Raw genomic sequence first — 12094 nt, forward strand, 5'->3', positions numbered from 1 at the left:
TGGTATTGTCTTGGTATTATATTATTAAGGGACCTATATAAGCGTGTGAACTTTTTTAACATATTTGGGCATGGGAGGAGGGGAAAGTACATGAATATTATCAGTTGTAGCACTTTAAAAATTAAAATTGCTTTTCTAACTTTTTTTTTTTACTGCTGTCTAATATGAAAGTAATCTTGATTACAGATGAGTATGGCTGCTCAAAAGGTCCATCCTGTTAATATCAGTCTCTAATATTTTTCATATTGACAGTATATACTTTTAACCCTCTTTCATTTGATTGGTTGTTATTTTTGCTGCATAATAGTTATTTAACGATTTTCTTTTTTGGTATGGGAATGGGAATGTGATTTGGGAATGTGATTTCTCATATTTTAGCATTTTATTAACTTACAGTCAGAACTCACCAGAGAGTAGCTGAGTAGCTTTCTAGACTAAAAAGAGGTAATGAAAGTATATACTGTCTGTCTCACCATTTGCATGAATTATTAGGTGTGGAATATTCAAATTGCATGTTTCTGATAACATGTTTTACATACAGTACTTAAAAAAGCAGCTTGTAAATATATATTTTCTATGTATTATAAATTTTAAAACAACAAAATACACTTTAAACCTGGAAAGAATATTTATGTCGGTATATGAATTGAAAAGATTTACAGCTGCATACATGTACTATAAACCAATGACAAATTTAGTGAAAAGATTGTTATAGAATCATAATAATCAAGAAGAAAATCTTCAAATACATTCTGCAATATTGATTTCATTGAACCACTTGAATTTAACAGCTCTTCCTTGTTTTCTACACGTGTGTGTGTGTGTGTATGTGTGTGCTAAGAACTCCTGAAATTTTTAACTCTTCTAGTTATTTTCATTGAGTCGAGATATAATTCGTAGACTTTTCTATTTAGGATATTCATAAGCTCTAATCTTTTAATTTAATCCTAGAGAATTTAACTTCTGAAGTGCTTTTACGATCAAAGCAAAATATGTTTTTTCTCCTTTACTATCTATGTGATTCATTTTGTTGAAAGGGAAGGATTTAATTTTATCTAAAATTTTTTTTAACTCAAAATGTTATTTTTTGAAAATTGAATAAATCAATTATTATAATAATGAATTTTTTTCATCAATGAAATAGTGACACTAGTTTTACCTTTGCATTAAAATCTTTTGGTTAGAAAATAGTTGTAATTATAAAAATGTTCGTGCTATGTTATATGTTATACCTGGTAGGACCAAAAAAAGCAGCATATTAATAACAGAAAATTACCTAATATGCATATATGTAGAACTGCTCATTAAAGTATTAATTTTTAAAGAACTGTTTAATAGCTCTTAGATTCTAAATAAAAAATTAATAGCTTATACTTGACATCCCAAGTGAAGATTTTAATTCGGTCTATTGATAATCTGTAAAACCCGGAATAACAGAAAGGTAGTTATTAACTAGCACATTTATATTTTGTTTTTACATATACTAAACTTGATAATTTATCACTTTTTTTCCTAAATCTTGCCATAATTAATTTATAAAGTACCCTTTTTTTTACATCTTTGCTACTTTTCTTGGGAAAGTTCTAGTAATTTATATGTTATATTAAAGAATTAAATTAGTATCGCTTTCTTTATAGATTTTCTCATCTGTATTTTAACTTTCTAATAGGTGGTCAAGAAGAATATGTCTTATCTTATGAGCCAGTGAATCAACAAGAAGGTTTGTGAAGCCTGTTGATGTTCTACAATCTTATGGAAAAACGTAATTTGGAAAATAGATCTCATACCTTAAAAAAAGTTTCATTAGAATTTTAGCCTTTTTTGTTACTATACATATATATATATATATATATATATAAATTTACTATATGTATTTTATGAAACATGGTTTAGCCCATAGATTATTAAAATCTAATCATTTTATATTGGTGTTTTATTTCCTAAGCAACTTCTTTCCAGTGTTCATAATAGTATCACTATCCTTGTTCAAAATCTTGGAATCATCTTTGATCTTTCTATTCCTCATCTCCCTTGTCTAGTCAGTTTCTAGGCCCTATTTATTCTTATCATACCTTTCTTATTTATAACCTCCTTTCATCCCGCCTACCACAATGTTAAGTCTCATTTTCACTACCAATCTCCCTGCTTCCAACATGGTCCCTTACAGTCCAGCGTATACACTTATATTAGATCATCTTTCTCGATGACTACTATGATTATACCCAGTTTCTTTTTTGCCCTTCTTTGATCTGCTTCCCTACAGTTTCTACTTGAAAAGGGATCAGTAAAACACTGTACTGTGTTTTCTCATTTGTAATGAGATGATATTAGCAATGTATAGAAACATTATCTGCTAAAATGCTGAATATAACTTGGTTGAATTATCTAAGTGTATGACTTCCAACAGGAGATTGACTGAAGTGTAAGATTTTAATAAAGGTTTGTAAACTATCAAGTTAGGCATCATTGGTGGAGAAAGAATAAAAAATAAATTCTTCATAACAGTTAAGGATACTTTTGTTATCTAGTGAAGTAGAATACACAGATGTTTGTTAAGTGTTTATTTCTTTTAACATGCAGTATATTTTTATAGTTAATTATACTCGACCAGTGATCATATTGGGACCTATGAAAGACAGGATAAATGATGACTTGATCTCAGAATTTCCTGACAAATTTGGATCATGTGTTCCTCGTAAGTAACCCACATAAAAATTCTTAATTATTGTTCTTAACATTTTGTCACTGTGTGTGGTCAAAGTAAACAGTACCATTTTTTAATGGTTTATACTTATTTTATCAGTTATTCATCCTCCATATTATTGTCACTTTTCAAATTTAAATCAGTCTCTGTTGTAGTGAACTTTACAAAACGATTCTTTAAGTAGAAAATGGCTTTGTTGTGCCTTTTAATATTAAACACTTCCTCAAGTTCTTTTCTATTAAAGATACAACTAGACCAAAACGAGATTATGAGGTAGATGGAAGAGATTATCATTTTGTGACTTCAAGAGAGCAAATGGAAAAAGATATCCAGGAACATAAATTCATTGAAGCTGGGCAGTATAACAACCATCTGTATGGAACAAGTGTTCAGTCTGTGCGAGAAGTAGCAGAAAAGGTAAGCATCAGAGTGATCCCAGAATAAAGTTTCTAATCAGATATGCTTTTTTTTTTTTCAGATATGCCTTTGACAGTATGAAAGAATGATGGATAGAAACTTTTAATTCATGTTTTTTAAAAAATATAGATACATGTTGCAGCATTGATTAATCTAAGCAATGTTATGAATTTATTCAACTAAATATATACTTTTAGGTGACTTAGAAAAATATATATAAGATAAAGTAGAATAAGAAGAGCAACGGGCTTCCCTGGTAGCACAGTGGTTGGGAGTCCGCCTGCCGATGCAGGGGGCGCAGGTTTGTGCCCCGGTCCGGGAGGATCCCACATGCCGCGGAGCGGCTGGGCCCGTGAGCCATGACCGCTGAGCCTGCGCGTCTGGAGCCTGTGCTCCGCAACGGGAGAGGCCGCGGCGGTGAGAGGCCCGTGTACTGAAAAAAAAAAAAAGAAGAGCAACAAAGAAAATAAGAATAGAAATGATAACATGAATCTCTGCAGGAGGGGAGGTTATTATTTTGGGGTCCTGTACATTTGCTAGAGATAGACCTTGTGTTTAGCCCTAGCTTTCCAACAAGTAGCATAATTAAGAAGCTAAGATCATCAATAAAAATGAACCAGATGTTCAAGATAAGTGTAAGTGGCTCCTGGTACTGAGACTAGGCAAAAATTTCTCCTGAATGGTCGTTTAATAAAAGACAGTGTGGAAAAATACTCAGTAACATTGTAACAGCAACAGATTTTTTGAAAGCAGTCTGATGATATATTGACATTGAGTTAAGGAAGTTTTATGGTAAAGCCAAAACAGTGTACTCCAGATGTGCTGCTATACTTAAATCAATCTTTGGGCCTAGAAAATAAACATCAACAAATTATTTTATACTTTCAAAACTATAGTAGTTTAAGACTTAGTCATGAAATACCTACAAAATATAAAGCAGTAATTCAACATCTCAGTTTTCCATCTGTAAGTGCTCCTTTCTTTAATAAGAGGTTTGGTTAATTGTGATTAGTTTTAAAAATCGAAAAAATGGGCATGTTCAGTGATGGCAAGAATTTGGGAAAATAGAAAATCTTATTAGATATTGTTAATGGGGGTAAAATTAATAGCACTTTATTTGAGAACGATTTGGCAATACCAAATAAATGTACATAACCTGTGACTCAGAAATTCTATTTCTTGGTATCTAAGTAGAGATTCACACATAAGGATTATGTATAATGATGTGCATAGTAGCACTTTATAGTAGTGAAGAATTGGACTCAGGAAAGGGAAATGGATAATTAACTGTTATTTATTCATGCAGTAGGATACAGAAGCTAGAGTGAATAAACTAAAATATCCACTAATTAGGTGTATCCACATTAATAAATCTCAAAATTATAATGGTGAATGAATGAAGTTGCAAAGGATATATACAGGATGACGCTTCATATAAACTTTAATTAACATAAGGTAGTTCATTAATACATATTTTGTGTTTTCATAAACATAAAAACATGCATGGATATCAAATAAGCTATGAGGATATATAGTACAGCCCAGAGAATAATTATAAATAGAATATAACCTTTAAAAAGTGTGATCACTATGTTGTATACCAGAAACTTATATAATATTGTATGTACATCAACTGTACCTCAATTTAAAAAAAAATATTTACTGGGGAAAAAAATGCATGGGAATGATACACATCTACTTCAGGTGTATATGTAGCTGCTATTCAGTGGTTTTCCTTTGAGAGAAAAGGAAGGAAACTGTAGCTTTAGCTCTACTTGTAATATTGTATTTCTTTTAAATTTTTTAAAAATTTAAAAAACACACCTCAGCCTGCCAAATAATATCCAAACTTCAGATTATTGATAAATAGAAAAGTAACACCATATCATAGCAAACTATTTCTTCTGCAAACCTTGTGGAGAAGAAAATATCAGGAGGTCCCACAAAGTAGAAATATTACAAATAACACTGTGATCACAATGCAGTAAAGCTATAAATTATTAGAAAATCAAAAACTGAAAGCCTGGCCAACTGGAAAATTTTTATTATTTATTCATATTCAAGTATAGTTGATGTACAATATTATATATGTTAGAGGTGTCCAATATAGTGATTCACAGTTTTTAAAGGTTGTACTCCATTTATAGTTATTATAAAATGTTGGCTATATTCCCCATTTTGTACAGAATATCCTTATAGCTTATTTTATACATAATAGTTTGTACCTCTAAGTCCCCTACCCCTATATTGCCACTCCCCCTTTCCTCTCCCCACTGGTAACCACTAGTTTGTTCTCTGTATTTGTGAGTCTGCTTCTTTTTTCTTATATTCATTAGTTTGTTGTGTTTTTAGATTCCACATATAAGTGATGTCATACAGTATTTGTCTTTCTCTGTCTGACTTACTTCACTTAGCATAATACCCTCCAAATCCATCCATGTTGCTGCATATGGCAAAATTTCATTCTTCTTATGTCTGAGTAGTATTCCATTGTGTATATATACCACATCTTCTTTATCCATTCATCTGTTGATGGACACTTAGGTTGCTTCCATATCTTGGCAATTGTAAATGATGCTGGTGTGAACATTGGGGTGTGTGTATCTTTTTGAATTAGTGTTTTTGTTTTTTCAGGTATATCCCAGGAATGAAATTGTTGGGTCATATGGTAGTTCTATTTTTAGTTTTTTAAGAAACCGCCATACTGTTTTCCACAGTGACTGCACCAATATACATTCCCACCAGCAGTGTACAAGGGTTCCTTTTTCTCCACATCCTTGACAACATTTGTTATTTGTGCTCTGTTTGATGATAGCTATTCTGACAGGTGTGAGGTGGTATCTCACTGTGGTTTGATTTTCATTTCCCTGATGATTAATGATGTTGAGCACCTTTTCATGTGCCTGCTGGCCATCTACATCACCTGTTTGGAAAAATGTCTATTCAATTCTGCCCATTTTTTAAACAGGTTATTTGTTTATTTGATGCTGAGTTGTATGAGCTGTATATATGTTGTATATTAATCCCTTATCAGTTCTACTGTTTGCAAATATCTGCTCTCATTCAGTAGGTTGTCTTTTCATTTTGTCAATGATTTCCTTTGCTGTGCAAAAGCTTTTATGTTTAATTGGTCCTGTTTGTTTATTTTTGCTTTTATTTCATTTGTGTTAGGAGACAGAGCCAAAAAAATATTGCCGTGATTTATTTCAAAAAGTGTTCTGCCTGTGTTTTACTCTAGGAGTTTTTTACTATCCGGTCTTACATTTGGGTCTTTAATCCATTTTGAGTTTACTTTTGTATATAGTGTTAGAGAATGTTCTAATTTAATTGTTTTACATGTAGCTGTCCAGTGTTCCCAGCAGCACTTACTGAAGAGTGAAGTCTTTTCTCCATTGTTTATTCTTGCCTCCTTGTCATAGATTAATTGACCATTAGTGCATGGGTTTATTTCTGGGCTTTCTATCCTGTTCCAGTGATGTCAGTTTTTGTGCCAGTACCATACTGTTTTGATTACTATAGCTTTGTAGTATAGTCTGAAATCAGGGAGCATGATTCCTACACATACATTCTTCTTTTTCAAGATTGTTGTGGCTATTTGGGGTCTTTCGTGTTTCCATAAAAATTTTAAATTTATTTGTTCTAGTTCTGTGAAAAATACCATTGGTATTTTGATAGGGATTGCATTGAACCTGTAGATTACCTTGGATAGTATGCTTATTTTAGCGATATGAATTCTTCCAATCCAAGAACATGATATATCTTTCCATGTATTTGTGTCATCTTCAATTTCTTTCATCAGTGTCTTATAGTTTTCTGAGTACAGGTCTTTTACCTCCTCAGGTAGGTTTATTCCTACATATTTTATTCTTTTTGATGCACTGGTAAATGGGATTGTTTCATTAATTTCTCTTTCTGATAGTTTGTTGTTAGTGTATAGAAATGCAACACACTTCCGTATGTTAATTTTGTATCCTGCAACTTTATACCAAATTTATTGATGAGCCCTAGTAGTTTTCTGGTGATGTGTTTAGGAGTCTGTGTATACAGTATCATGTCATCTGCAGACACTGACAGTTTTACTTCTTCAGTTCCAATTTGGATTCATTTTATTTCTTTTTCTTGTCTGGTTGCTGTAGCTAGGACTTCTACTACTAAATAAAAGTGGCAAGAGTGGATATCCTTGTCTTGTTCCTGACCTTAGAGGAAATGCTTCAGCTTTTCACCTTTGAGTATCATGTTAGCTGTGGGTTTGTTGTAAATGGACTTTATTATCTTGAGGTATGTTCCTTCTGTGCCCAATTTCTGGAGAGCTTTATCATAATGGGTGCTGAATTTTGTCAAAAGCTGTTTCTGCATCTATTGAGATGATAGTATGGTTTTTATTCTTCATTGTGTTAATGTGGTGTATCATATTGAGTGATTTGTGTATACTGAAAAATCCTTGCATCTGGGATAAATCCCACTTGATCGTGGTGTATGATCCTTTTAATGTACTGTTGGATATGGTTTGCTAAATTTCTGTTTAGGATTTTTGCATGTATGTTCATCATTGATAATTCACCTCTAGTTTTTTCTTTTCTTGTGATATCTTTGTCTGGTTTTGGTATCGGGGTAATGCCAGCCTCATAGAATGAGTTCAGAAGCATTCCTTCCTCTGCAGTCTTTTGGAATAGTTTGAGAAGGGTAGGTGTTAACTCTTCTCTAAATGTTTGATAGAATTCACCTGTGAAACCATGTGGTCCTGGGCTTTTGTTTGTTGGGTGGTTTTTAGTTACTGATACAGTTTCATTACTGGTAATGGGTCTACTCATATTTTCAATTTCTTGCTGTTTCACTCTTGGGAGAGTGTACCTTTCTAAGAATGTTTATTTCTTCTAGGTTGTCCATTTTATTGGCATATAGTTGTTTCTAGTAGTCTCTTATGATCCTTTGTATTTCTGTGGTGTCAGTTGTAACTTCTTTTTCATTTCTGATTTTATTGATTTGGACCCCCTCTCTTTTTTTTTTGATGAGTCTGGCTATAGGTTTATCAATTTTATTTATCTTTTCAAAGAACCAGCTTTTAGTTTCATTGATCTTTTCTCTTGTTTTCTTCATCTCTATTTCATTTATTTCTGCTCTGATCTTTATGATTTCTTTCCTTCTACTAACTTGGAGGGTTTTTTTTCTTTCTCTAGTTCTTTTAGATGTAAGGTTAGCTTGTTTATTTGAGATTTTTCTTTTTTCCTGAGGTAAGCTTGTATCTCTATAAACTTCCCTCTTAGAACTGCTTTTTGCTGTGTTCCACAGTTATTAGATCATCATGTTTTTGTTTTCATTTGTCTCTAGGTATTTTTTATTTGCTTGTTGATTGCTTCAGTGATCCATTGGTGGTTTAGTAGCTTATTATTTAGCCTTCACATATTTGTGTTTTTTGCAGTTTTTTTTCCTGTAGTTGATTTCTAGTCTCACAGCATTGTGGTCAGAAAAGATGCTTAATATGATTTCAGTTTTCATAAATTTACCAAGGCTTGTTTTGTGGCCTAGCATGTGATCTGTCCTGGAGAATGTTCCGTGTGCACTTGAAAAGAATATGTATTCTGCTGCTTTCAGATGTAATGCTCTTTATCAGTTAAGTCCATCTGGTCTGTTGTGTCATTTAAGGCTAGTATTTCCTTATTGATTTTCCATCTGGACAATCTGCGTATTGGTGTAAGTGGGATGTTAAACTCCCCTACTACAACTGTGTTCTGTCAATTTCTCCTTTTATGTTTTTAAAATTTGCCTTATATATTTAAGTGTTCCTATGTTGGGTGCATATATATTTACATTTGTTACGTCTTCTTGGATTTATCCCTTGATCATTATGTAGTGTCCTTTTTTGTCTCTTGTCACAGTCTTTATTTTAAAGTCTATTTTATCTGATATAAGTATTGCTACTCTGGCTTTTTTTTTATTTCCATTTGCACGGAATACCTTTTTCCATCCCCTCACTTTCAGTCTGTGTGTGTCTTTAGATCTGAAGTGAGTCTCTTGTGAGCAGCATATACACCAGTCTTATTTTTGTATCCTTGATTCCAGCATTTAGTCCATTTACATTTAAGATAATTATCAGTATGTATGTTCTTCCTGCCATTTTGTTAATTGCTTTGCAGTTGTTTTTGCATGTCTTTTTCTCCCTTCTTTTGTTCTCTTGTGATTTAATGACTGCCTTTAGTGTTATGTTTGGATTCTTTTTTCTTTTTTGTGTGTATATCTATTACAGATTTTTGGTTTGTGATTACCATGAGGCTTTTATATAGCAGTCTGTATGTATACATGATTGTTTTAAGTTGCTTATCTCTTCATTTCAAATGCATTTTAAAGACCCGCCATTTGTACTCTCTTCCCTTCACGATTACTGTTTATCTGATTGTTTTATATAATCCTTAACTGCTTATTGTGGATGTAGATGATTTTACTACTTTTCTCTTTTTTTTTTTTTTTTTTTGCGGTACACAGCCCTCTCACTGTTGTGGCCTCTCCCGCTTGCGGAGCACAGGCTCCGGACGCGCAGGCTCAGCGGCCATGGCTCACGGGCCCAGCCGCTCCACGGCACGTGGGATCCTCCCAGACCGGGGCACGAACCCGAGTCCCCTGCATCGGCAGGCGGACTCTCAACCACTGCGCCACCAGGGAAGCCCTACTTTTCTCTTTTAACCTTCCTACTGCCTTTACTGTATATTTGCCTTTACCGTTGAGTATTTTCATTTTGTAATGTTCTTGTTTCTTGTTGTGGCCTTTTCTTTTCCACCTAGAGAAGTTCCTTTAACATTAGCTGTAGAACTGATTTGGTGGTGCTGAACTCTTAGCTTTTGCTTGTCTGTAAAGCTTTTGATCTCAATCAAATCTAAATTAGAGCCTTACTGGGTAGAGTATTCTTGGTTGTAGGTTTTTCCCTTTCATCACTTTAAATATATCATGCCACTTCGTTCTGGGCTGCAGAATTTCTGATGAAAAATCAAAAATTTACGGGTGTTCCCTTGCATGTTATTTGTTGCTTTTCCCTTGCTGCTTTTAACATTTTCTATTTATCTTTATTTTTTGTCATTTTAATTACAATGTGTCTTGATATGTTCCTCTTTGGATTAATTCTGTTTGGGACTCTGCACTACCTGGACTTGGGTGACTGTTCCCTTTCCCAGGTTAGGGAAGTTTCCAGCTGTTATGTCTTCATTTATGTTCTCAGCCCCTTTCTCTCTCTCTTCTTCGGGGACCCATGTAATGCAAATATTGATGTGCTTGATGTTGTCCCAGAGGTCTGTTTAACTGTCCTCATTGGTTTTCATTCTTTTTTTCTTTTTTCTTTTCAGTGGCAATAATTTCCACTACTCTGTCTTCCAGCTCACTAATCCATTCTTCTGTGTCACTTAGTTTACTATTGATTCCTTCTAGTGTACTTTTCATTTTAGTTATTGTATTCTTCATCTCTGTTTGGTTGTTCTTTATATTTTCTCTTTGTTAAAAACTTCTAATTTGGAAATTCCCAGATGGTCCAGCAGTTAGCACTCCACACCACTGCAGAGGGCACAGGTTCAATCCCTGCTTGGGGAACTAAGATCCCACAAGCTGCACAAATCACCCCAAAAAAAAACACTTCTACCTGCTCACTCTGTGCATCCATTCTTCTCCCAAGTTCTGTAATCATCTTTACAATCATTACCTTGAATTCTTTCTTGGGTTGATTGCCTATCTCCACTTCACTTAGTTCTTCTTCTGGGGTTTTATCTTGTTCCTTTGTCTGGAACATGTTTCTCTGCCACCTCATTTTATCTAAGTTGCTATTTGTATTTTTATGTATCTGGTAGGTTGGTTACATTTCCCAGCCTTGGACAAGTGGCCTTCTGTAAGAGATGCCCTATGTGTCCCAGCAGCACACTCCCATCTCGTCACCCAAGATACATGCTTCAGATGATCCCCCTATGAAGGGGGGTCATTCTGTTGTGAGAGGCTGACTATGTGGGCAGTGTGGTAGGCTTGGTTGGCCCCTAGCCCGGTTAGTTGACAGGCCCTGCCTTGTACTGCTGACTGCTGGCTGTTGGTTAGCGTGGCCTGGTCACACAGTGGGTGACTGCAGAACCCCAGGATGCCTCAGGGCTTATGTGAGCTCACTGATGGGCAGAGTTAGGACCCAAAAGACTCGGGGGTTGTTGTCCACCCACTGTTGGGTGAAGCCAGGTCCCGGGGTTAGTGCCGGACTACTAGCAGGCAAAGCCAGGTCCTGGAGTCTGGCTGCAGGGCCATGGGATCCCAGAGCTGGTGTCAGATCACTGGTGGCAGAGCGGTTCCTCATACAGTTGGTCACAGTGTCTGGGGAGTCCCAAAGCTTCTGTTGGCCTTCTGTGGGCAGGCTGGGTCCGCAGGCTGCAGGATTATGGTTTTCTTGCACCTGGTGTCTGCCCCCTGGTGGGTGAAGCTGGTCTAGAGGCTAGTTCAGGCTTCCTGGAAGGCAGAGCTGGTGCCTGTCCACTGGTAGATGTAGCTGGGTCATGGCCCTCTCTTGGGCAGGGGCATGTCTAGAGGTGACTGTGGGTTCAGGAAGTCTTTAGGCAACCTGTCTGCTGATAGGTGGAGATGTATTCCCACCCAGTTAGTTTGGCCTGAGGCATCACAGCACTGGCACCTACAGGCTGTTAGGTGGGGCCAGTTCTTGGCACTAATGAGCCATAAGGAGGATCCCACTATGACGACCACCCACACCAGTGTCCACGTGGTAGAAAACTCCCACGTGTGGCTGCCACCAGTGTCTGTGTCCCCAGGGTGAGTGGCAGCCACCCCACCTCTCCAGGAGATTCTCCAAGACCAGCAGGTAGGTCAGCCCAGGCTCCCATCAGATTACTGCTTTTGCCCTGGGTGCTAGTGCATGTGAGATTTTGTGTGCACCCTTTAATAGTGAAGTCTCTATTTCCCCCAGTCCTTTGGGACTCACAAAATTGATCTCCACTGGCCTTCAGA

The 12094-nt window shown here is 35.6% G+C and overlaps 1 protein-coding gene across 8 annotated transcripts in view; it reads left to right on the forward strand.

Moving 5' to 3' along the window:
• DLG1 (discs large MAGUK scaffold protein 1) overlaps positions 1 to 12094 on the forward strand; it is a 287224-nt gene that overhangs the window by 251968 nt on the left and 23162 nt on the right. For all 8 annotated transcript variants that reach the window (XM_032629957.1, XM_032629959.1, XM_032629960.1 and 5 more), the window contains 3 exons: positions 1670 to 1720; positions 2594 to 2695; positions 2949 to 3121. In XM_032629957.1, the coding sequence (XP_032485848.1) occupies positions 1670 to 1720; positions 2594 to 2695; positions 2949 to 3121 (326 nt within the window). The remainder of the gene's footprint in view (positions 1 to 1669; positions 1721 to 2593; positions 2696 to 2948; positions 3122 to 12094) is intronic.

Source organism: Phocoena sinus, chromosome 4, assembly GCF_008692025.1.
Source record: "Phocoena sinus isolate mPhoSin1 chromosome 4, mPhoSin1.pri, whole genome shotgun sequence".
NCBI lineage: Eukaryota > Metazoa > Chordata > Mammalia > Artiodactyla > Phocoenidae > Phocoena > Phocoena sinus.